Raw genomic sequence first — 26,294 nt, 5'->3', positions numbered from 1 at the left:
AAGGTGTGAGTGAAAATTGCTGGGATTTTTATTTTGTCCTGTTGATGGTTTTGTTCTGTCCATGAGCTTGGGCACAGCCTCACCTGTGCAAGGAGAGAAGTCACTTCCAGGAGAGCTGGAGATCTGTTCATCCTCTGGACTGTAGGACTGGGACTCATCCCCACTTCCAGATGAGGAATAAAGCTGGAGCACTCTCTCTCCTCAGAGGGACTGGCCTTGGGGTTAAAAGAAATTTCACCCTCATGGCCTGCACCAAATGACCCTGGGGGAAGCAGGAGGAGAGAGATGCTCCTCTGGATGGGAAAGAGCTCCTGGGCAAATCCACTGCCAGGGCATCTTCCATGGGCTGGGCCAGGTCCTTGAGATGGGAACGAGCCAAGGCACTGCCTGTGGCTGCTGTGCCAAGGCCAGGCAGCCACAGAAGCCCTTGTGGCACCTTTGAATGCTTGTTTTTCCTTGAGTTAAGGCATGGGAGGAAGTTTTCCGCTAGAATTATTAAGAAGTGTTTGGTTATTCAGTGCTGCATGATGGGAACATCCCTGCCAAAAGAAGAGAGGCTGGAAGACAAAATCTTCCCCAAAGAGTCAGTGAGACCTAATCAAACTTCATCAGTGTTCACTTGCCCAGGACAAACAGGACCAGAATATTAAACTGACAAAGGAGCAGAGGGAAACCTGTTTCCACCAGTTTTCTCTCTGTTACAAAACAGAATGAGGAGAATCAATTGATTTCCTGGAGCTGGTTGTGTTTAAAATGTATGGGAGGGAAGGGAAGAGCTGGGATACAGGCTGGAAGTAATCTGCCCCTGGAATATCATTCAGTGCTGATATTCTGCCCTCCTAAAATAGCTGTTGGCATAGAAAAAGGTAAAAATAAATTTAAAAATGAAAGATTGCTGCTAGCAAGGCCATGCTTGGAGGATGGAGGGAAGGTAAATTCTGAGATTTGCTGTGGAGGCAGTGAGCTGCCTGGTGCCCTGATGTGCTAGGAGGTAGGAGACAGCTTTTTGGGGGAAACTTGCTGAACACACTGCCAGGAGCACCCAGATGAAAAAAGTCAGGGTTTCTTGTTGGGCTGCTGGCATTCCTGTCTCCTCTCTGTTCCTGACAAAGGGTGGGGAGGACAAGAGGAATTAAGACCTCCTAGCAGGGAAAATAGGGAATAAAAGGCCCCCACCCCAAATGTCAGAGGGGAAAATGAGCCAAGCTCTGGCTGTTTTCCCACTGCTGGGGTTGGAGCAGTGCCTGTCTGACCTGAGCCTTGCTGCAGGCTGAAAAATCAGCTTTAATGTAGCGCTGCAGATGGATCCTTCACCCGCTGGCTGCTGTTCCAACGTGGATATGAACCAACTCAAAGCAGTTGAAATCTTTTCTGGGGTACAGATTGGACTGAAATGTGGAGCTGTGGCCAGCCCAGGTGCCAGAGGCAGGGAAAATCCCTGTGGAAATTGCAGCTGTAGGAGTGAAAATGATAATAATGCCAGTGAAGCTGCCCACCAGCACCAGCGAGGGTGGAAATGGGAACAGGCAAGGAAACCTTCTGTGGGCTGGACTGGATGAGCTTTTCCTTTTTCACCTGTAAAAAAAGCAGGACTTGGATGGCAAAGCAACTCCATGGAAACTTCAGGGCAGGGCCTTTGAACGGCGCTTTAAGGCTAGCACTGTTTAATGCTAATCCTGTAACTTTATATAGATGGGTGGTTTTTTTTCCCCCTTTACACAAAGGGGAAGGGGCTCAGTTCTTCTGAGGGTTGGGTTTTCTGTTCCCTGAGCAGCAGAGCTGCGAGCCCAGCTCTGTCTCTCTGGCATTTCCATCTGAATCCACCTGAAGGGGGTGAGCTTTTGGGGAAGAAAGAGGCTTCTCTCCCTCTCCAGGCCAGAATTTGATCTCCAGATTAGCCTGCTGGTTATCAACAGAGGAACAACAGTTGTGATTGCAACTCAACACTGCTTCAGCCCTGGAAGAGCATTGAGGAAAACGGAGTTTTCAACTGGGAGAGCAAAGGACTGAGCCATCGTTTCAGTCATCAGCAATAATTGGCATGGCAGGACGGGCATGCATTCTCCACTGACATAGGATTTCACCCTGCCCTACCAAGACTGGTCTAAAATTTCAGACTTGATTGCTCCTCTAGCCTACAAACAGGTTGGTAATTTTTTTTTTTCCATAGCTAAAAAATTGTAATTTTGGATGGGATGTGTTCAGTAGCGTGTTCTTTGCTGTCTGTCCTGCTTTGCTCTTATCCTCGCCCTGCCACAGTCCCCGCTGGTCACTCTCTGCTAACGAGACTCTGATTTACAATCTGTACAAAATTCTGCCACTCTCACCTTCCCAAGACAGGGAGTGTGCTAAAACTTTTCCTTGGTGGGATGAACTTTTCCCCATGGAGTTGATGTGACCAAAGAACTTTCCTTCTGCTGTGTTCCAAACTCTCCGAGTAACGGGAGTGCTGTGGGATAAATGATGGGATGTTCCCCTGTAACCCTGTGCTCTGTGGCATTAGAAGCAGCTGGATCTGTAGATCCACATTTTCCATAAAAACAGATCCATGGGGAGAACACAAAGAGACACTGGGCTTTTCAGGAGATTTTTAAAAATCCCAGATTTTCCTGGGAGCTCTCCCTGAGCCCTGCCCGTGCGGAACGAGCGCGATCGACGGGCGAAGAAATCAAAGCAGGTGTTTTAGCAATATTTTCTATTGGATTCATAATGAGTAACAAATTGCATTAGGCACAGAAGGAATTGGAGCTGGCACAGGATTTCGCTTTCTTTTGGGTCTGCACTCTCTGTGTCTCCCATTGATTCCTGCACAAGGAGCTGCCCAGCTGTGTAAATGTTGGTGCTCCTTCCACGCTCATCCAGCCCCAGTGACGGTGCTGGTGGCAGCCAGGACAGAGGATTAACTCAAGGTGAAGCCCTGGACCATGAGAACTCATCCCAGCTCTGCTGCCTGGAGCAGAGCTGCTCCCCCTGGGATCAGCCAGGAGTGGCCATCCCTGCTCTAAGCAGATCAGGAATTGCTCAGAATAAGGAGCACACAGAGAGCCGTGGCTGTTCACAGCTCCCAAACATGAAATGAGCTCTTCCAGGTGTTTCTGGGCTTCCTTAGGCAGTGATTTGCTGTCATCACCAGGTGTTTCAGGGCTGCCTGGCAGGTGAGGGACCTCACCTGAAGCTCTGAAACATCCACGGGTCAGCAGCAGTCAGGCAGCTTCGGGAATCCCCTCAAGGATGAGTTTTCCTACCAATGTGATGCATGGCTGGATTTGTCTCCTTCCTGTAGGATGATCAGGAGATCATTTCTGGGAGCCTGGGTGGCCCTTTTGGTGATAACAGCACAGCAGCAAGGTGAGTATCTCCCAGCAGGAAAATATTGCCCAGCTGGGCTGTGCTCAGAGACCCCAGAGGGCTTGGGAAACACCTCAGGGGGCTTGGGAAACAGCTCAGAGGGTTTGGGAAACACCTCAGGGGGCTTGGAAAACACCCCAGAGGGTTTGGGAAACACCTCAGAGGGTTTGGGAAACACCTCAGGGGGCTTGGGAAACACCTCCAGCTCCCTGGCTGGAGCAAGGACAAGAACCAGAGTGACCTGAGTGTATCCCATGGGGAGGGAGGGACTGAGAATCCTGAGGGTTGCTTGTGTTTATCATTTGTATGGCTGTGTGTGCACCTGGAGCATTCCAGAGGAAGCAGGAGTTTGGAAAATTTCTGTGTTAGGGCTGCTGAGCAGGTATGGCAGTGTGGCACTAGTAGAGCTGAATAAGAATTGAGGAATGTCTGCTGAGCCTCCCGTTTAAAAATGGAATAAAAATCCATATCTTGTAGCTGTGCCTTGGCTGTGATAACTCATCAGGTGTGTAACAGCTGTGAAATTATTTATTTTACTGCCTGGCAGGAGGAATTTTTCTGTGGCCTTTTGGATGTATCTGTGAAAACTCAGCTATCACTTGGACACCATCAATGCCACCTCCCCTATGTCCAACAGGGCACTTAGGGCACACCAGTGTCTTAGGAAATCAGGATGCCAATGGGTTAGGCCAGATTTCCCCTTTTGCCAGGGAAATTTGGAGCCTGGGAAGGGTCAATCAGTGCTCAGCATGGAGCATCCTCAGAGTTGGGCATCAAGGAGAGCCCCCTGTGAGTCCATGGGAATACAGAGCAGCCTGGAGGCCCCCCAAGAACTCCGGGTCCTGGAAATGAAAGCGTGTCCTGAATCCAGGTGAACAGAGCTGGGATTGTTCCAAGCCCTGTCATTGAATGTCGTGAGGCTTTCCTGCATCAAAGAGGGGAGAAGGGGGAGGCAAACCCAGAAAAATCTGTGAGGAGCGGGACATGAAATGACAGCAGAAGTCTGGCTGGGACGAGAAGGGAAGTGTGCCCTGAGGCCCGACGTAGCTGCTTGTGCCTCAAGCTGATGGATTTTAGGCTGGTAAAAAAGCAGCAGGCTGAAATGTGTCAAAACCATCTTCTGAAGTACTTTTGGGAGAGACAATTATGCTGGCTGGCAGTGCCTTTTAGCACTGAATTTTGCTGGGAAATGTCGGAGCAGCCGTGACCCCTCGGGGCCTGGAGCCCTGGCAGGGCAGGAGCAGGCAGGAGGAAGGGGGGCACTGCCAGGAACGTGGCTCTGGGGGTGGAAATGCTGCTGCTTGCTCCCCTTGAGCACCTCACCCTGAGGAACAGCCAGTCCTGCCCATCCTGGAGCCAGGCATGGACCTGCTGTCCTCCTGTGAAGCCAAGACTGAGGGGTTTGACTTGATCACAGTCCCAGGGGAGGAAAAACTGCAGCTTGTGGTCACTCTGCTGTGTCCTGACGAAGCTGGATGATGCTTTTCCTCCTGAGCCTGTCCTAAAGCCAGGCCCACAGCCAGCAGCTCTGCCCTGGCTGATGTTGGGGTTTGGGGCTGTTTTCTGTGGCCTCTCTGAAACCAGGACTGCCATGACCCTCAGGACTCTTCTCCCTCTCCTTCCAGCTCACACCATGGCAAGCCTGTATCCATACTGGCAGAACGACACCAAAACCCCCAAAGTCGATGATGGCAGCTCCCCTGAAATCAAGATCTCTGTGCCATTCATCTTTTTTGGAGCCCCATACAGAAGCATTTATGTAAGTGGAGAAAGCAGACCTTCCCTTCATCATTTTCCTTGCCATTATTGGCTGCATTTTAAACACGCTCTGCCTGTCATCAGGAATTGGAAGATTTATTAGCAGCTACCTGACAAGTTCTTAGATTTCATGAACTGATAGGTTTTATGATTAAGAAAGTCAAAGGTATATTTAATGGGATAATGTTCATAGGAAAGGAATCTAAAAGGCAATAAATTTTCTTTGTGGGTGATTAAATGGCACAGCAAAGCGAAGGGCTTGACACAAGGGACATTATTCCTGCTCCATGACAAGAAACAAGAACATGCAGGACCTGCAGCGGGGAAAGGGGCAGCAGTTTTGTGGGGGGCCCAGACAAGGACAGGCTGCTGCTGCTCCCAGGCGAGGGCAAAGCAAAAGCCTGGCTAAGGGGACACCAGGGCTGGGCTGAGAGGGGTCACCTGGGCTCACCTAAACCTTAGCCAGGGCCTCAGTCAGTGTGCCTGTGCCACATCCCAAGTTTTGTGGCCCCTGTGGGATCAGAAGAGAGGCCAAGACTCCTTCATTCTCCAGGTGCTGTTTGTGCACAGCAGCTCTGGGAAAGCAGAATCCCATTCCAAACCCTTGTGTGGGTGGGGGATTCCAGCATCCAGGGCAGCAGTGCCATTTGTGGTCTGTGCTGTGTAAAAATGTTGTTTTGGGGAGCATCCTCAGCAGACTCTGGGGAGGCTGGGGTGGCACCTCCCTGCTCTTGGAGAGCCCCAGGATCTGTCACAGGTGACAAATCCAAAGGCAGATTTTTCCTGTGCCACCATCATCCACATCCTTCAGTGCTGCAGAGCTGCTCTCCAAAGGCTGAGCCATCCCAGAAGAGTCTCAGCAGATTTGGGTGCCATCCTGCTCTGATGGCTGCCTCCCCTGGAGAACCCTATTTTGACAAATTTTCAGGATTTTGAGGCTTCCTGCACCAAGTCTTGCCCACCATGAGTAGGACGAAGTTGAATCCTGCTTGGGCTGCTCACCGTCTGTCTGTGCATGAACCCAAACCCTCTCTCCCCACATTTTCTGCCAAACCAGCCTCTCTGTGCTGACTTATTCAACTAAATCACCTTTGCTCAGACACCGTGGGGGTCTCCACACAGGTTGTTATGTATAATAAAGATAATTCATGCCGGTAGAATATAATGTATATAATATTAAGAAAATGCACAAGTCAGCACTGAGAGTTGCCCCACATATTTGGAAACTGGTCCCTAATAAAACCTCATTTACAAATTAATACATATAGCTTGTCTGGAGATGGGTCATTTCTCAAAGTAATACAGGAACACCCAGGCAATGATCATCCCAGCAACAACTCAAGATTGGAATCACTAGAGCCCGATACATCTAAATACCGTGTTCCCCTAACTGCATCAGAGAGATTCATCACTTCCCAGACACCAGATTGTTCGACTCAACGCAAAAAAAGAAACAACTTTATAAATATGTAAGACTTTGAATAGAAAGGAAAAGCTAATCGCCAAAATCCCAGCCTTGAACAAAATATTCCCTATGAAAACTGCTTGTATAAGAAAGTAGTGTGTGGCATCAGGAGACCCTCTACTAGAGCAGTCAAACCTGTGACCCACCCGGCGTCAACCCCAAGCTCACCTCTGTTTCTTTGTAATTAACTCAGAATTCAACCGCTATAATAAAACTGGTTTTTAATTTTAATTCAGCTGAGTTCATGTTGATTTACAACACAGGTCAACAACAACGGCGTGATCTCCTTCAACGCCCTGGTCAGCCAGTTCACGCCCGAGGCCTTCCCGCTGACCGACGGCCGCGCCTTCGTGGCGCCCTTCTGGGCCGACGTGCACAACGGCATCCGCGGCGAGATCTACTACCGCGAGAGCGTGGAGCCGGAGCTGCTCCGCAGGGCCTCCAGGGACATCCGCCGCCACTTCAGGGACATGGCCTCCTTCTCTGCCCTCTGGCTCTTCATCGTCACCTGGGAGGAGGTGACCTTCTACGGGGGAAGCAGCACCACGCCCGTAAGTGGCTTCTCGTGGGTGTGGTTGGTTGGATTGCTGTAGCGTTCCGGGCTTGCTGTTAGGAAAATAACCATCTGTTTCCTTTATATGCAGCCAACGACAAAGGGGGATTCGCACGCAGCGTTATTAGACAATCTTGCAGTTCACAGATGACAGTTGGAAAGAGATAAATGTTCTATTGGCTGAACAGGAAACAGAGCTGAATTGTAATACTGAGTTAAAATGAATTGTCTTTGAAAGGGAATGTTTCTCTAACACCCTTTTAGGAGTTTTAACCTATGGAAAAATCTTAGGAATGGCTATTACATTTAAAATTAAGATCAATACTTGGTTGTCGCTATAGGACACGTGAAAGCACAACGCGAGCTACTGCTATTTGTAAAAAAGAGAGAATTTATTTTCTAACTCCAGCATTTATACTTTTCCAAAGGTGACAGCGGATTGGAGAGTGAATGTGCTACCTCTCCAAAGACACTGGACAAACTACTAGTATATTAAATTTTTCTACGTCTATGAAGGAATGTAAAACAATATGTTGTTTACAGAAAGTTGTGTGAGAAAATTCTCTAACAGAATGTAAACTCAGAAAGCTTTAGAAAATCTTTAGAATCACGGCAACACTTGGTTTATTTCTGATCGCATTAGTTGACCTGCCACAGGTCAACTAATTAATTCTTCCTGACACTAATTAGTTCTTGCTGCTTGTCCAAGTGATTGAAGAGTAACAAGCAGCTGTAGGCTCCTCCCTCCTCAGATGAATCCCAGTATTTAATGTGACACTTTCACCAAAGTTTCACCTTTTAAGTACGGTCCATGTAGTCCTCAAAGGGAAGTGTGGATATGTTAGGTAGACATGGCTAGAAATGTTCAATAGCTGCTCTTGCAATGAACATTGTGCCTGACAGGAAATTCTGATGCATTTGACACTGGTACCCACACAGAGCATTCTTTGTCTGCTGTCTCTGTACTAATTTCTTGCTATTTGCCACAATTGGACACAAACTGTAAAACGTCTGGGATCTGTAAAAAATCTTAATGGACAACACTCTGTAAAAAGGGAATTTTTTCAATTTTATGTCTTGTCCCTTCCAAAGAGAGGAATTTTGGGGGTTGATGGAAGTGTTCTTCATCATCTGTGTGTAAAATTGAGTGAGACACTTTGTGTTCCTGCTCCCCGGTTCTCTTCTGGGCAGAGGAGCAGCACGGTCCTTTCATTCTCTCCCCTGGGAACCTGTAGGAGCCTCGCTCCCTGCTTTCAGATCTCCAGGGAAAACATCTCCTCCTCAGTGTTTGCAGGATCTAAGCAAGGCTCTGACACCAATTAGGACTTTCTGGCTTGATCATAATGCATTTCTTGCATACAAATTCAGCTGTTTCAGACGGCAGCTCCCTGCCTGCACGGAGATTGATCACGCTGCTCAGAGTCACACTAATGACTTGGCCATGTCACATGGCCCTGAATGTGTGAGCTGTACCTCACAGGAGGGGGATGACGCTGGGATGTTTGTCAGGGCATGGACAGCTTTTAAATATCTGGTGAATTTATGAGCTGTGAGTGCAGCTGATGCTGGGAGGTCCATGCTGGACTGCTGGTAGGGGCTGTGCTGGAGCTTTGGGTGAAGATAGAATCAGAGTGGTTTGGGTTGGAAAAGATCACCTCCTTCCACCCCCTGCCATGGGCAGGGACAGCCTCCTCTAGACCAGGCTGCCCCAAGCCTCATCCAACCCGTTCTTGAACAGCAAGTGAGGGATCCCAGCTATCCTCTGGGCTGCTCAGGATTAGCCTGTGTGCTGTGAGTGCCAGACCCCAGCTTCTCCTGTCTCGAGGAGCTGGCTCTGATAAACAGTTCAGCTCTTTTCCATTTGTTAAAGAAGCTTGAGATCTGATGCATATTTTTTGCCAGTCCTGGCAGCACTTGCAGAAAAACCCCCACGTACATATATATATATATATATATATTTATATATATATTTTCAGACAGCAAGCAATATAGAGATCCGTGTATTGCCTGAAGAATTACATTTGCAACACAATGCAATTTATTTTGCTTTAGAGCAGCCTTCTTCCTCAGCAGCAGCCAGGGCTCAGGGTTGGCACAAGGAATAGCACCATGCAACTTAAGCAGGAATTTCATCGCAGTGCAGAAGAGCTGCAGAAAATTTGGGAATGTGGCCTCAGGGACACTGCAGTTGCTGCCTGGAGATGTCACCTGAGCAAACAGGTTCATTTTCTGAGAGTTGGGCAGAGAGAATGCTCCATGGCCAGGAACTCCAAAGAGGAGAATTTTGGGGGTTGATGGAGGTGCTCTTGATGAGGAGAACCAGGTGTAAGATTCACCTCCTGCCACTCTCCCAGAGGCTCCTGAGCATGGAAAAGCTGTTGTGGCACCCTCCAAGTGGCACTGCCTTCATGTGTGACATGTTTGTGACCTCCCAGCACGGCAAAGGCCTTGGCAGAGATGAGCAAGAGGAAAGCAGGAGTAGGAGAAAGAACGCCAGGGAAGGGATGAGGGGTGGAAGTGGCTCTGCTTTACTTCCTGCCCTGCCTGCCCCGGTGTGAACTCTGCCATTTGCAGCTGCTGAGAGGCAGCTTTGCCCACACCTCTCCCTCTGTCTCCTGACAGCTCCCAGAGCTGCTTTGCCTCCGTGTTCCAGAGTTCTCCTGGCAGGGGCCTCATTTCCTTGGAAGTGACATCCCCTGGGCTCCCCTCCGAGGCATCCTCAGAGCCAGTGGGTTTGCTCCAAGGGGATGGAACGTGGGGCCAAGTGACCCCCAGCCCTCCCCTTCCTCCAGCAGCCACCAGCTGCTTGCAGTGCTCAGGGCTCCTGGCAGGATAAGCCCTGATGCTTCCCAGTGGGAGATGTTTGGATCCGTGGGCTTTCCCAGTCACCTGGGAATTGTTTCTGTGGTTTCCTCCCCAGTGTGCACTGCCCAGGTAGCCAGGCTCGAAGGGTTGCTCTGCATTAATTAAAAGCCTGCTCAGAGGCAGGAGGAGCTGCTCTCATGGCATGGTCCCAGGGCAGGGATGGGAAGGACAGGAAAATGCAGGGAGCTGAGGGAAGTGGCTGACTGAGCTCCCAGTGCTGAGCTCTGCTGCTGGATCTGCAGGGATGGAGGGGATATCTCAAGGGAAGGAGCTGCTTCTGTCTTTCTGCACAGCCCTAAAAGGGAAGATGGGCTCTTCCCACCTGGATCCTGGCTGGAATGTGCCTGGCGTTTATGGGGCTGGAAATGCAGAGTCATTTAAAGTGAAAGGAAGAACAAGAGCAGAGGATTTAGCAGGTAGGGAGGGGCAGCCAGCAAAGTGCAGGATATACATGGCTGGCTTGGATGTAATCCACCCTCAGCAGCGTTGTAGGATTTGAATGTGGAAGGGAACTGGGAAAGATAATGCAGGAAGAAAGCAAAGACAGGTAATGGGAGATAACAGATCACAAGCACCAAATCCTGCCCGCTGCTCCCTCCCCATCAGCTTATTCTCATGCTGCCATCTATTGGTGTTCCCTTGGATCAGAGATGGTCTTCACACGCTCCCAGCTGCAGGAAGGAGCAGAATGGGAGCTGCTGGAGCTGTGGCAGTAAGATGAAATGTATTTTGGGTCTCCTTCCACTTCTACTCATCACTGTGAGGCTCACCCGGGCCAGACATCGATGTGGCAGAAGGGCAGGAGCAAAGCAGTACCACCTGTGAATGTGCCTGTGGTTTTCCACAGGTGAACACGTTCCAGGCTGTCCTGATCACAGACGGGGTGTCATCCTTTGCCTTGTTTAACTACCACGAAATCAGCTGGACCACGGGCACAGCCAGCGGAGGGGATCCCCTCACTGGTCTCGGCGGGGTGATGGCTCAGGTGAGGCTCTCGCTCCTGTATCCCCATCCCTGATGAGCTCTTGGATGACTGCCTATGGCTTTTCCAAAGTATCTATGCTTGCTCAGGCCACTGAGCCCCTCAGCATCCCCAGCACTGGCCCTGCACTCAACTGCTGGGCACGGTGGGATGAGCACTCCGAAATTTGGTGCTGGCAGCAGTGGCACTGCCAGTCCCTCTGCCTGAGGAGGGGACATTGCTGCATGAGGAATGCAGGAATCCTGCACCCCCACATTGCTTCCTCACTTTATCTCTCCCTACATTGCTCCCCCACTTCATTTTGGCCACTCAGTTCACACATCCTTAGATCTCTATGTACATACATATGTAGCTATACAAACATAAATCTCTGAATACCCACTCCCTCTGCTTGTAGTGCCTGTTTAGCTTTTCATTCACATCCAGACTACCTGAAAACAGAAATTTAGACTACCTGAAAACAGAAATCTCCGGAAAGAGCTGTTAAAACTAAAGAAGATGTGCTCAGGAGGAACAGAGAAGTGAGGAAATGCAGCATGGCTTTCCCATTGCCAAGATGGGTGATGGAATTTGCTCTCTCTCTGGTTTAGGCTGGCTTCAATGGTGGAAATCTCACCAACTTTTTCAGCATCCCAGGCTCCAGAACTCCAGACATTGTCAATATTGAGGAAACAACCAACGTGAACGTCCCTGGGCGTTGGGCTTTCAAAATCGATGGCAGAGAAATAGACCCGGCCAACGGCTGCAGCCTGAGAGGTAAGGGAGAAATGGCATTGCTTGTCCCCAAATTTTGGGGTGCAGTGTAGCAAAAGGTGATGCTGTTGGGGTGCTACATGATCTGTGCTTTTGCCAGGGCGTCCCCATGAGCTGCAGCTGCAGGGACAGAAGCACAAGAGAGAGTTCAGCCCTTGCACGTCTCTGAGTTCCTGAGATAATTGGTAGCAACAGGAAAAACCCAGGGACAACAATTTTCTTCTGCCCGTAAATTAGGGAAGCTGCTGTTGTGGTGCCATTTCCCTTGTTTGTGCAGGAGGAACAGCAGGTTTTGCAGGCAGGACAAATGTCTCTGCAGCAGTTACAGAGTCTGTGCCTGTCACTGGCAGCACGGGGCCATAAAGGGATTCATCGGTGCACACACAGGGGCCCTGCTGATGGAAGATTATTGCATTTCCATTTCACAAATAAAACTGTCAGGAGCATCCAGGAGTCTTTCCAGCAAGAGGGGATTGTCATTTGCTGACAGACACTGGAGACATGTGGCTTCTTTATGTCCTAGATTAGGACCTCTCAAGGTCCACGAGATTCCAAGGCTCTTGCAGCTCCAGCAGAGTTTTGGGTCCAGCTTCTCCAGCATTTTCCAGCTGCTGACTCCAGGAAGAAAAGCTGAATTTTGCAGAGAAGCTGGAAAGCAGTCTCAGCTCTGCAGGTGACAAGAGGAGTGCGAGTAGATCCTGCCACTGGATTTAAATTTCACAGTGAATGGCTGATTGCCCTCCACGAGAGGAGGTGCAGCACGAGGTGTTGGATCCGAACGACATCCCTTTCCCAAACTCCCCACACCAGGATGGTTGGAGCGTGGGCCTTGCCAAGAGGAGACAGAGGAGACATTTGTTGCAAGAAAGCAGAAAATAGCTTTTATTTATTTTTTTTTTTTTAGGAGAGGTAAACTCGGGCAGCGCATGGCAGAAGCCATGCGCCGGAGGAGTGTGAAAAATGGGCAGATGGAGGGGAGAGAAACTCTCACGGGGACTTGTCACCCTTGTTCTCCAGCCTTCTTCCTGCCTCTCCTGTCTCTCACCAGCCAAACCCGCTCCTTCTCTGGTGCTGTCTGGGGCTGTGAGATCACTCAGCACCCTGCTGGGGCTCGTGTGTGGGGTGAAGCTGCTTATCAACAGCTCTTTGGTGTAGTAACTACTACGAGCTCTTCCTGAATGGGAGTAAATTGCTCCTGGGGCTGCTGATGACAGAGTGACTTTTTGACCAGCAGAGTTATGTGAACAGGGGAACTGTGGAAGCGACAGCAAAGCTGGAGGATGGTGCAAGTGCAGCTAAAGTGCTGGAAACTGCCTCCAAATGGGGCTTTTCCTTTGGGAAAACAGCACAAATGCCTCTTGTGCCCTGCAATGCTGAAGAAGAACCAGAGTGGTGGGTGTCCAAAATGTGTGAAACAACCTTCAAGCTTTCCAGCCTGCGTGTTGCAGCACTGACCCCGGATTTGTGACAGCACTCGTGGCGTGGGCAGGACTCAAAGAGGAGGCACCACACATTAGAAATGAAACTTGGAGTTTGCTGAGTGGCTCTTGCTGGGAGTTTGCACAAAGACAGCAGCTGAGAAGCCCAGCAGCAGGACATGGTGGTGGTGGTGGTCTCCAACGCAGGATCAGCAGACTCCCCGAGGGTGCACTCAGAGCGTGTTTCTGTTTCAAGAAGGGATGTAGCGTGGGTTTTTCCCTTTCTGTCTTTCTAGGACAGTTTCTCCGCCAAGGGGAGATCTTTTGGGACAACGCCAACTGCACCACCAAGTGCCGCTGCCTGGACTTCAACAATGAGATCCTCTGCCAGGACATGGCTTGTGGCCCCTTCGAGGCGTGTGAGACGAAGACCAAATTCTTCCAGTGCGTGCCGGTGGAGAGCAGCACCTGCGTGGTGTTCGGAGATCCACATTACCACACCTTCGACGGCTTCCTCTTTCACTTCCAGGGTTCCTGCTCCTACCTCCTCGCCAGGCAGTGCTGGCCAGGCTCCCAGCTGCCCTACTTCAACGTGGAGGCCAAGAATGAGAACCGAGGCGGCTCCTCCGTCTCCTGGCTGAGGGATATTTATGTGGAGGTCTACTCACACAAGATTGTTCTCCCCAAGGGCAGCTTTGGGAAGGCAAAGGTAAGAGCTCTGCTGGAAGGGGACAACTTGCCAGGTCAGCTCCTCTGAGGTGGCTGCACCCTGTGGAGTGTGGGATGGCACTTCATGGCCTCGTGTGTCCTGGGGAATGGGCATGGGTGACACAGAGTGCCTGTAGCTTACCAACAGCTGTCCTTCTGTGCGTGTCCCTCCCCCAAGACCCCCCGACAGGGCTGTCCTGTCTGTGTCCCAGCACGAGGACTCCGCTTTCCACGCGCTGCCTCAGCCGCCGGGTGTTGTCCCCGCAGGTGGATGACCTGGTGGTGTCCCTGCCCATCTCCTTGGAACTGGGCGCGATCAAGGTCTACCAAAGCGGGCTGTCCACTGCCCTGGAGACTGACTTTGGCCTGCTGGTGACCTACGATGGGCAGCACTACGCCTCCGTGTCGGTGCCGGGCTCGTACATCAACGCCACATGCGGGCTGTGCGGCAATTACAACAAAGACCCCGAGGACGACGTCCTGCGCTCGGACGGGACGGCGGCCACGTCCGTGCCCGAGCTGGGCGAGAGCTGGCGGGTGCCACATCCCGAGCGCAGGTGCTCCACGGGCTGCCTGGAGAACTGCAGCCTCTGCGACCCCGCCACCGAGGCGCTGTATTTCACCCCCGAGTACTGCGGCTTCATCAACAAGAGCGGGGGGCCCCTCTGGGAGTGTGGCTCTGTCGTGGATCCCACTGCCTTCATCCACAGCTGTGTCTATGACCTCTGCAGCGCCAAGGACAATGGCACCGGGCTGTGCCAGGCCATCCAGGCGTATGCCACCGTGTGCCAGGCCCTGGGCATCTCAGTGGGAGAGTGGAGGAGCCAGACGGGATGCGGTGAGTGTTTGGGAGGGGGGGAGCAATGACAGGGGTTTGCCTGAGTGCCCAGGAGTGCGTGACAGGATGGGGAGGAAATCCAAGGGAGGGAGTTGCCTGAAGTGGAGGGAGTTGGGAGAAAGAACTGATGGGTCCCTCCTCTCCATGGCATCACACCCTTGCTCTGTGGCATGGTTTGACACTGGCACAATGCCAGCTCCCCCATGAAAATGCAACCCCCCAGATGATTGCTGTGAGATACGATCACGCAAAAGCGTGGCACAAGTCAGGCATGAGGTGGGAGCTCTGTGTGGCTCTGGAGGTCATCAGCTGCCACGAGGAGAGTTGGAGGTTGGACTGGAATGGGGACTGGTTGGTCAGTCCACCATCCTCGTGGCCTCAAATAGCTGTGGGCGACTCAGTGGTTCTTGGGGCTGTTTTGGAGAAGCCCAGGACTGGCCACGGGGGTCTCTGTGGGAAATGGAGGGGTCAAAACTCCCACTGAGGGGTTCCTGGGTCACCCTGTGCTGTGGTCGGGGAGAGGGTGGCAGCTCTGAACTGTGCTGTAACACGGCCCTTCTGTTTGTCACCCCTCTGCGCCCGCAGCGGCGGCCGTGCAGTGCCCGGAGCTCAGCCAGTACTCGGTGTGTGCCAGCAGCTGCCCTGCCACCTGCTCAGACCTCACGGCCCCGCTGGCCTGCGCCTCCCCCTGCACCGAGAGCTGCGAGTGCCCCGAGGGCCACGTCCTCAGCGCCGACCGCTGCGTCCCCGTGCGGGGCTGCGGCTGTGACGTGAACGGCCGCTACTACACCGCCGGGGAGACCTTCTGGGCAGCACCAGACTGCACCGTGCAGTGCCACTGCGAGGCTGGCGGGGAGGCCAGGTGCTTCAACACCACCTGCCCCGAGGGAGAGATCTGCACCATCAAGAACGGCTACCGGGGGTGCTACCCAAAGCGGGAGACCGTGTGTTTGGTGGGGCAGGAGCAGGTGCTGCGGACCTTTGATGGCATCACCTTCCCCTACCCGCTGGAACAGTCCTACACACTGCTCAAGACCTGCCCAGAGAGGCCAGACTTCATTGAGGTGGACATCAATCAGAAGAAGGTCGGCTCTGCTCCCAACGGGCCACGCGTCGTGCGGGTCCAGGCGGCCGGCCAAGAGGTGAAGATTGGAGGCACCAGGCTGTCAGACATTAAGGTAAAGGTGCTGCCCTGGGACAGGTGGGAGGTGGTGGCTTGTGGTGTGATGCAGTGGAGATTACGGGTCTTTGGCTGTGGGCACCACAGAGATACTTGAACCACCATGTGGAGGCCCTTTGGGTGTCTGTGAAGTTGTTGCCACAGCACTGCTCCTTCTGTTTGCTGAGGAAGCTTTCCTGCCTCCTCCTTCTCCTGCAATTCGCTTTTTCCCTGGAAAAATTACTTTTTGTGGGGCAAAAACCAAAGGTACAGCTGTATGCCCTCACTCAGAGGAGGCTCGAGGCCTTGGAGTCTGGGTCAGGAAGTGTTTAATGTGCACAGAGTGGTTGGACACAGCCACATCACCCTCCCTGAAGCCTCTCCACCTTGTTCCTTGCAGGTGAATGGTTATGATGTGGAGCTGCCCTATTTCCACCCCTCTGGGCGCCTGGAAATCTACCGGACTGACAACAGCACCGTGATGGAGTCCGAGGGGCTCCTGGCCATCAGCTACTACGACTCCGGCCTCCTGGAGATCCGCCTCTCCACCTCCTACTTCAACTGCACCGGGGGCCTCTGCGGCCTCTTCAACGACAACGCCACCGACGAGTTCTGCCTGCCCAAGGGCAAGTTCACGGACAACCTGGAGCTCTTCCTGGAGAGCTGGACCACCTTCGACGAGATCTGCAACGGCGAGTGCGGGGACCTGCTCATGGCTTGCAACAACGACTCGGAGCTGCTCAAGTCCTACAGGAGCCGCTCCAGCTGCGGCATCATCAACGACCCCACCAACAGCTCCTTCCTGGAGTGTCACAGCGTGGTCAACGTCTCGGCCTACTACAGGACGTGCCTCTTCCGCCTGTGCCAGAGCGGGGGCAACGTGTCGGAGCTGTGTGACTCGGTGGCACGCTACGCCAGCGCCTGCAAGAACGCCGACGTGGACATCGGCCAGTGGAGGAGCCACAGCTTCTGCCGTGAGTCCACCAGAGCTCTTCAGCACCCAGGATGGGGAGAAGGGAGTTTGGAACCCACCAAACCCAGGCAGAGTGCTTTTGGTGGGGATCTGTGGGTGTGCAGAGGTGGAACAGCTTTTCGTGTGGGATGCTGGAATCACAGGCAGTGCTTTCTGGTGCCAGCAGAGAGAGATTTCCCAGGGAAGCACTTTCAGGGTGGCATTTCAAGAGGCAGCAGAAGTTTTATGGGGCACTGTAGGAGCGTTCTGGAGCCACAGATGGTGTCTGGCGGTGCCGTACGCCACCACCAGAGGATAATTTGAATAACGCTGGTTTTTAGCTGTCGCTGTAAACTTGCCGTGGCTGGGAGAACATTCATAATTCAGAAGCAAATGTGAAAAATCCCGAGTGTGGAAGTAGATGGTGGGGAGGCTGTACCTGTCTCTGCCTCAGAGGTTTCAGGGAGGTGTTTGTTTGGGAAATAACACAAGGAGGTGATGTTTGGCACATGGCAGGACATGGCTGAGATGTGAGGGAGGTAATGGCTGAGGGGAGAAGGGGTTGCAAAGGGGATGGGATGAGCCAGTGGCCACAGGGTGTTGGGACTGTTTCCCTTTTCCCCTGAATCCATCACCACCTGCTTTTTGCCTGTTCCTCACCCCGTGCTGTCAGAGGCTCAGGCTCTGTGTTTGCCGACCCTGCAGCTCTGTCCTGCCCAGAGAACAGCCACTTTGAGGAGTGCATGAGCTGCGTGGAGACCTGCGAGAGCCTGGCCTCGGGCCCCGTGTGCCGGGACACCTGCTCAGAGGGCTGCCAGTGCGACGAGGGCTTCGCCCTGCGCGGCACCCGCTGCATCCCCCGCCGCGAGTGCGGCTGCAACTTCGAGGGCCGCCAGCTGGCCACCAACCAGACCTTCTGGATGGACATCTCCTGCCACTTCCTGTGCTACTGCAACGGCTCGGACAACAGCGTGTACTGCGAGAACGTGTCCTGCAAGGACGACGAGTATTGCCTGGAGGAGAACGGCCTCTACTACTGCCACGTCCGCACCGATGCCTCCTGCATCATCTCGGGCTATGGGCACTACCTGACTTTTGATGGCTACTCCTTCGACTTCCAGAGCAGCTGTGAGCTGGTGCTGTGCACCACCATCTCCCGGCCCAGGGTGGAGCGCTCGGATACGTTCCCGGCGTTCACTGTCACAGCCAAGAACGAGGACCGGGACACCTCTCTGGCCCTGTGGGTGAAGCAGGTGGAAGTGGAGGTTTTTAATTACAAGATTGTCATCCACCGTGCCTACAAATACACTGTGCTGGTGAGTGCAGGGCTATGAAGGCTGTGATTATTTCTGCAGGCATGACTCCAAAACTGTGGAGCAAAACCCTGGACAGGAGGCCTTATTGCTTGCAAGGTTTTCTGGGGGTCAGGTCATGCTTGAGCTCATCCTAGGGTACTGCCAGGCAGAGCTTTAGGAGAGGATTTCTGTTTTGGCTGCAGAGGCGAGGTCAGCAGGGATGTTTCTCTGAGAATGCCAAGCCACCCTCATTTGTGTCCCTCTCTGGAAGCTCCCACCATCATTCTCCCTCACAGCGTGCCTTGTTTCCTCCCTGCAGATCAACGACGAGCGCCTCTACCTGCCCCTGAAGCTGGGCCAGGGCAAAGTGAACATCTTTGCCTTTGGCTTTCACATCGTGGTGGAGACCGACTTCGGGCTGAAGGTGGTGTACGACTGGAAGACCTTCCTGTCTGTCACCATCCCTCGGGGCTTCCAGAACCTCACCTACGGCCTCTGCGGCCGCTACAACGGCAACCCCGAGGACGACCTGGTGGCCGCAGGGGGCACGCCGGCCACCAGCATCGGTGACTTTGTGCAGAGCTGGGCCAAGCGAGACGCCTTCTGCCGCGTGGGCTGCGGCGACCGCTGCCCGGCCTGCGGCAAGGTGGAAGGGTTCTGGAAGCCCCAGCAGCTCTGCAGCCTCATCCCCAGCCAAAGTGGTGTCTTTGCCAAGTGCCACAGCAAGATCAATCCCAGTTTCTTCTACAAGAACTGCCTCTTTGACACCTGCGTGGATGGGGGGGCCATGCAGACAGCCTGCAGCTGGCTGCAGAACTATGCCAGCACGTGCCAGACCCAGGGCATTGCCATCACTGGCTGGAGGAACTTCACCTCGTGCTGTAAGTGCCACCCTGCCTCCAGGTCTGTCTTTTCCAGGGGTGCCAGGGAGGTGGGGGGGCAATGGCCTGGCAGCCAATCCCTCCCACGCTTGCTGGGTGAAGTATGGGACACTGTGTTCACCTGGAGTTGTCACAAGCTGCATGTGGTACAGCAGGATCAAGGAAAGGGATGGAAAGGGGTAAGCCTCAGGTTCATAAGGGACATGGATGGAAAGGGGAAGCCTCAACCTTAGAAAGTATAGGGATGGAAAATGGAAACCCCCAAGATCAGAAGGGACAGGGATGGAAAATGAAAAGCCCCAAGATCAGAAGGGACAGGGATGGAAAATGGAGAGCCACAAGCTCAGAAGGGACAAGGATGGAAAATGGAAAGCATCAAGCTCAGAAGGCATCAGCCATCCCCTAGGATGTTAACCAGGGATTGTATCAGTCAGTCTCAATGCCAACAGTGCGTGTTTGCTCTAATGAAGCTGCAGCCCCCTGTCAATAAGATGACGATGTGCTGTTCAATCAGGCTCCTGAGGATGGGCACCACACGCATCCCTGGCAGCCAATCTGTCTGGCAGATCAGATGGGAAGTAATTGTCCTTGCTAACGAGACTGAAAATTAAATTTGTGTCATTTTTCCCTTCTAACAAGCAAGCTCATGGCTCAGGGGCCCCACTCTCACAGGGTGGTGAGGCCACAAACTGGCACCATGCATCACAGGTCTGAATCAGTCCCTGGTGGGGAGCCAGGTTGGTGGTGTCCATGGAGCTAATCTGTGTCTGTTTTTGTCCCCTGCTCAGCTGTCAGCTGTCCCCCCAACAGCCACTACGAGAGCTGTGTGTCCCTGTGCCAGCCCCGGTGTGCTGCCATCCGGCTGAAGAGCGACTGCAGCCACTACTGCGTGGAGGGCTGCCAGTGTGACCCTGGCTATGTCCTCAATGGCAAGAGCTGCATCCTGCCCCACAACTGTGGCTGCTACTCTGACGGCAAATACTACGAGGTGTGCAGCTCTTGGGGCCTGCTCCCTCCCTCTGGATGATATTTCTGGGCAGAGTTTGAGAGGGGATGACAGTCAGGCTGGGCTGATAGCAGGGCTAGAGAGGAGAGGGATGTCCTTCCATGGTATGCTGCATAGGGAGCCTTTCTATCCAAAAAAAACCATCATGCAGTTGTTGGTGAAGGTGACCTGGGTGTCACACACAGGAGGGGGCTGGTGGAGGTGCAATGGAGAGAAGATGGTGAGGTGGTGACTGGGAGGACTCTTTGATGAGTGCCAAAGTCCAGTATTGTGTGATCACATTGGGCTAGGTATTCACACGTCATAGATTTAGTGTTTCACATGAAATTTGCTTTTTTGTAGCTACTGGAAGTCAGTGAGGAGTTTGAAGCAGCAGTCCTGTGCTGATAGCATTGGTCAAATCATAGTGGTTTGTATTTTATGCCAGTGAAGCTGTTCTGGGTCAGGTGCCTTTGCTGCATGAGGAGCCAATTTTGGGGTACTGTCATATGGGCTTCCTTGCAGATGGGTTGGTGGCTGGCAGAATGCAAAAAAGAGCCAAGGAGGTACAGAGCCAAGGAGGCACAGATGTGCCCTGTCCCTTCATCTGAGGGCTGTGAGGGCACTGCTGGTTCTGAAGAGCTGGCAGGCAGCTGCGAGGGAGGTGATGGAACCTGCGTGGTACAGGGCAGGACAGAGTAAATGCAGTGGGCCTGGGAGCCCAATAGTGAGGTTGGACATTTGGGTGGGCACCAGCCTGACGTGGTTTGAGGAGCATCTGGGAGGGAGGCACCCCGAGCCCCAGCTCACTGTGGTTTTGTGTGCACAAGAGGTGAGGGAGGTTGTGGTGGCAGTGCAAACTTGAGTGTGGCTAGCAGAGATGTTGCAAGCTGCCAGCGTGTTCTTCGCACCCTTTCCTCTGCCCTTGTTCCCTGCCCATGCTTGTCGTGTGACAGAGGGGTGCAAACCTTGTCCCAGCCATCCCCTGGGCTGACGGGGCAGCCGGTGATGGGTCCCTCTTTCAGCCCAAGCAGCTCTTCTGGAGCGGGGACTGCACGCGGCGGTGCCGCTGCTTTCGGCGCAACCTGATCCAGTGCGACCCGCGGCACTGCAAGTCGGACGAGGAGTGCGCGCTGCGCAACGGCGTCCGCGGCTGCTTCAGCACCCGCAGCTCCTTCTGCCTGGCGGCCGGCGGCGGCGTCTTCCGCACCTTCGACGGCGCCTTCCTCCGCTTCCCCGCCAACTGCGCCTTCGTCCTCTCCACCATCTGCCAGAAGCTGCCCGACTTCTCCTTCCAGCTCATCATCAACTTCGACAAGTGGTCCTCGCCCAACCTCACCATCATCTCCCCCGTGTACTTCTACATCAACGAGGAGCAGATCCTCATCAGTGACAGGAATACTGTCAAGGTGAGGTCTCGTCAGGGGTGTCCAGCCCCTCCAGAATGAGGCTGGGAGGGGATAGTGGGTTGCAGTCCAGGCTGCACAATAGCCTCCACACGGGCCTTGGACTACTGTCAATGTTTTCACAGCTGGAATAGTGGGAAGCAGCCAAATATTTTATGAGAGGCTCACGCCCACATCCGTAGGCAGAGGATATGGGAGGGACATCAGCTTCGTGTCCTTCTCTTGTGCTAGGTGAACGGAAGCCTCGTGAGCATCCCCTTCGTCACGGGGCTGTCCACCAAGATCTTCAGCCAGGAGGGCTTTCTGGTCATTGACTCCAGCCCCGACATCCAGATCCGCTACAACGGCTTCAATGTCATCAAAATCACCATCGGGGAGCGGCTGCAGAACAAGGTGTGCGGCCTCTGCGGCAACTTCAACGGCGACCGCACCGACGACTACGCCACGCTGCGGGGCAAGCCGGCCGTCAGCAGCATGGTGCTGGCACAGAGCTGGAAAACCAACGGCATGCAGAAGAGGTGAGTGCACAGCCAGCCCTTTCCCACCAGATGGGAGCGGGAATGGGAGCAGGGCTGGCCGTGAAAGGAGCCCCCACGACGTGTCCGGTGCCCACAGCTGCAACGAGCTGCAGTACTCGCAATACGCCGCCTCCTGCGACAACGTCCAGATCCAGGAGCTGCAGAGTGACAGCTACTGCCTGAAGCTGACCGACATGAAAGGCTTCTTCCAGCCCTGCTACGGCCTCCTGGACCCGCTGCCGTTTTACGAGTCCTGCTTTTTGGATGGCTGCTACAACCACAAGAAGGTGCAGCTGTGTGGCTCGCTGGCTGCCTACGGAGAGGCCTGCAGGACCTTCGGCATCCTGGGCACCGAGTGGATCGAGAAGGAGAATTGCTGTAAGAGAACTGGGGCTGCTCAGGTCGAGGGGAGCCATGTCCCACTGGGGAAGAGGGGCTGCCCCACAGACTGAGGGTAAAGGTTGTGTTTGTGCTGTGTCTTGTGCTGTTTAGCAGGAGTGGTGGAAGATCCTTGCGTGGGCGCCGACTGCCCCAACCGCACCTGCGAGCTGGACAACGGCGGGGAGCTGTGCGGCTGCATCGAGCCCCCGCCCTATGGGAACAGTGAGTCCTCTGCTCCTGGCTGTGGGGTCAGTGCCGAGCTCCACCTTGGGCCTTTATGCCACAGGGACTTTGGGAAGGGATGTGCTGAGGGCTGTGACCTCTGCCAAGATGGGTTTCCCTGACCATGCGCAGTTCAGGTGGGGAGCAGAGAGCAGGGAACAGCTTTTCTGGGGTGCACATTATGGGAATCTCTGGTTTGGGAGCACTTTGGAGCAGCAGGAGTGTAGGATGGGCTGAGCACACCGCAGGAGATGATCCCAGCCCATTTCTGGTGGTGGGAAGAAGTGCCAAGGGGTCATTTGTGGTGATCTGAAGTTGTGTCATCTCCTCCTCCAGCCACTCATGACATCATTGATGCTGAGGTGACCTGCAAAGCTGCCCAAATGGAGGTGTCCATTTCGAAGTGCAAGCTGTTCCAGCTGGGCTTTGAGCGTGAGGGCGTGCGGGTCAACGACCGCCACTGCCCTGGCATTGAAGGGGAAGACTTCATCTCCTTCCAGATCAACAACACCAAAGGCAACTGTGGCAACTTGGTGCAGGTGAGCTGGGACATGGGGCACACAGGGCTGGGAGTGTGGGACAGTCCACTGCAGTCCAGCTCAACTCCAGGCTTGGGGCAGGTCAGTGCAAGTGATGTTGGGAGGTGCTTTAATGGGCTGGGGGTCAAGGAGAACACGAGGGTTTTGTAGAGTAAGGATGCAACTCCAAGCCCCACCATTCCATACCCTTTCTGGCCAGAGTTGGAGGAGCAGCAGGTCCCTTGTCACCCAGCTCATTTAGAGGTGCTCAATGGGAGCAGGGAAGCGGGGACAGCTGGAGTTAAGCCGTGGCCTGTGTTCCCTCCGCAGTCCAACAGCACTCACATCGTGTACAAGAACACGGTGTGGATTGAGAGTGCCAACAACACGGGCAACATCATCACCCGGGACAGGACCATCAATGTGGAGTTTTCCTGTGCCTATGAGCTGGACATCAAGATCTCCCTGGATTCAGTCGTGCGACCAATGCTCAGGTAGGAGCAGGGCCCCTCACACAGACGGGTGAGGCAATGCTGGTTCTGAAGCAAGGCAACAATTTGGGGGTTCAAACCCTTTCCACCGACTGAGCCAGTGTTTTTTATCATCGTTAGTGTGATTAACCTGACGGTGCCGACACAGGAAGGGAGCTTCACCACCAAGATGGCCCTGTACAAGAACTCGTCCTACAAGCACCCGTACCGGCAGGGCGAGGTGGTGCTCACCACCCGGGACGTGCTCTACGTGGGGGTCTTCGTGGTGGGAGCCGACTCCAACCACTTGATCCTGATGCTGAACAAGTGCTACGCCACCCCCTCGCGGGACAGCAACGACAAACTGCGCTACTTCATCATTGAGGGAGGGTGAGCTACCACGAGCCCCGTTGGTTTTCATGGCATCTGGGAGGGTGGTGGCGTCAGCTGGGACAAGCACCTTTAGGCCAATGGGATGGTTGATCAAAATCTGGAAAGGTGAGGAGCAGTGTTGTTAGAGCAGGAGTTAATTTGCTTGGTGTGGATACAGCCAGAAGCCCTGCATGTGACAGAGTACTGTGTGCAGAGAGAAGCATTTTCCTTTTGTCAGTGATGCTGTGGACAATACCTAACTAATAATATGGATCATGCACAGGCATTTTGGGAAGCTGGAAATGCCAGAAAGAGGTGGCAGAGGCAGGGTATGACACCTTTGTCCAGACAAGCCGTGGCAGGGTCTAAGCACCCCACTGTGGGACCTGGGGTGAGGGGCTTTGTGGTGACAGGGAGGGTCCCAGTCACAGGAGGGTGGTGCTGAGCATCAGTGCTTTGCACAGGTGCCAAAACATGAAGGACAACACCATTGGCATAGAGGAGAACGGGGTGTCCCTGACGTGTCGCTTCCACGTCACCGTCTTCAAGTTCATCGGGGACTACGACGAGGTTCACCTCCACTGCGCCGTGTCCCTCTGCGACTCCGAGAAATACTCCTGCAAAATCGTGAGTGGGGCGAGTGCACAGGGAGGGGGTGCTTGATTTGAAGGGCTCTTCCAGAGTGCACTGAGCCCTGATGATGTGGCATCGGGCAGGTGACCAGAGATGTAGGGGTGAGATGGGCAGGTTGTCCCTCTAGGCATGGGGAGGAGATGCTGTCACGACAGGTCACCTTGGGACCTGTGCTCTCTGAGCCTGCTTGCAAGGAGCTGGGACAGGTGGAGGGGCACACAGGGGGCCTGGGCAGAGGCTGAGGGTGATAGAGGTGGTGTTATCCCCAAACAGAACTGTCCTCAGCACACGAGGATGGCCAGCGCCTTCGCCGAGGAGTCCAAGGAGCAGATCCTGTCAGTGGGGCCCATCCGGAGGAAGCGTGAGTGTGGGACCCCAGGGAGGGCTGGGGGGTTTCTCTGCCACCCCAGCCTTGGGCAGACAAGGACCAGGGCTGTGGGAGCACGGCTCAGGTGTCCCCCTTTGCTGTGTGCATCCAGGATCGGACTGGTGCGAGGACAACGGAGGCTGTGAGCAGATCTGCACGAGCCGGGCAGACGGGCCTTTGTGCAGCTGTGTGACAGGGACGCTGCAGGGGGACGGCAAGAGCTGCAGGGGCAAGTATCGGGGTCGGGGCGGGCACAGCAGGGCACTGACACCCCCAAACCGAGGGGCTGTGGGGAAAGTGGCTGGGACATGTGGTGTGTGGAGGGCAGGGAGCCAGATGTGCCCTGTCCCTTCACCTGAGGGCTGTGAGGGCACTGCTGGTTCTGAAGAGCTGGCAGGCAGCTGCGAGGGAGGTGATGGAACCTGCATGGTGCAGCGCAGGGTGGAGCAAATGCAGTGGGCCTGGGAGCCCAGCAGTGAGGTCGGGCATTTGGGTGGGCACCAGCCTGGTTGAGGGGCACCTGGGAGGGAGGCACCCCGAGCCCCAGCTCACGTAGCTCTCGTTGTGTTGGCAGCCTCCAGCTCTTCGGGGGAGCACCGTGCCCGGGTGGCCCTGCTGCTGGCGGCCCAGCTGTGGCTGCACTCAGCCCCGTGGCACCTCACCTCGTAGGCGCGGCCCCGCCGCCCTGCCAAAAACTGTTCTCGCGTCAGCCTGAGTCTTTGTAGGGTAGGAGACAGCCCCCCTGCCGTGGCCACGCTGCTGCCCACCCGGCCATGCCACGAGGAGGCACAGGGATGTGATCGGAGAAAGGTGGGACGCGGACCCGACGGGGACGTGCAGCCGGCTCAGCGGCAGCAGCGACGAGACCGAGCAGGATGTTTGCCAGCAGCGATGTGGGACTGGGGTTTGGGGTTTTCTTACAGCTTTCCTGACGTTCCCCCCCTCGCACAGCCCCCTGAATATCAGGCTAGCCCAGAGGTCCGAGGCTGTGAGGGGAGGAATATCAGGAGATGGCAAAGATTCCCAAAAGAGGCTCTTAGCCCAGATATGTTGGTTCAGCTCTCTTTATTCTGTGGTGTCCATGTGGAGAGGACAAACAGGAATTGTCAGGGGTCTGTACAGACTTTGGACAGGGTGGGCTTCCCTGGCTCTCCACCAACCGCGTTGGGGCAGGAAGGAAGGTCCAGGGTTATCTGAGCAGAGTCACAGGGTCCCGGGGAAGGGGAAATAGAGTGCCCATGAGCTCACTGTAACACTTTCCATCACTGATGTGGGCTCAAGGAGGGGTTTTGCAGCTTTTCCCCAGGCTCTCCCTTGTGGGGTGCACTGTAGGTGTCCCACACCACTGTTGGTAGTGTGGGGCAGGGTGGAGCAGGAGCTGTCCCCTCACATGGACAACTGTCCCCTCACTTGTCCTTGACATCTGGTGACATTGGAGCTGCCACCA

At 54.2% G+C, this 26,294-nt stretch overlaps 1 protein-coding gene across 1 annotated transcript; it reads left to right on the top strand.

Moving 5' to 3' along the window:
• The first annotated feature begins 1,264 nt into the window (after positions 1–1,264).
• TECTA (tectorin alpha) lies at positions 1,265–25,575 on the top strand. Its single transcript, XM_021543403.2, has 24 exons — positions 1,265–2,145; positions 3,284–3,348; positions 4,974–5,107; positions 6,835–7,122; positions 10,837–10,974; positions 11,562–11,727; positions 13,439–13,851; positions 14,118–14,688; positions 15,274–15,866; positions 16,248–16,821; positions 17,505–18,115; positions 18,414–18,975; positions 19,764–19,963; positions 20,986–21,369; positions 21,598–21,884; positions 21,982–22,262; positions 22,377–22,487; positions 22,824–23,026; positions 23,336–23,499; positions 23,617–23,865; positions 24,312–24,474; positions 24,754–24,841; positions 24,960–25,076; positions 25,422–25,575. Exons 2-24 carry the CDS (start codon positions 3,285–3,287, stop codon positions 25,514–25,516), a joined length of 6,456 nt encoding a protein of 2,151 aa, XP_021399078.2. The 5' UTR covers positions 1,265–2,145; position 3,284; the 3' UTR covers positions 25,517–25,575.
• The last annotated feature ends 719 nt before the right edge of the window (positions 25,576–26,294 follow it).

The sequence above is a fragment of the Lonchura striata genome, chromosome 23, assembly GCF_046129695.1.
Source record: "Lonchura striata isolate bLonStr1 chromosome 23, bLonStr1.mat, whole genome shotgun sequence".
NCBI lineage: Eukaryota > Metazoa > Chordata > Aves > Passeriformes > Estrildidae > Lonchura > Lonchura striata.
The sequence above is the reverse complement of the archived record's forward strand: the minus strand, read 5'-3'. Positions and strand labels throughout refer to the sequence as shown.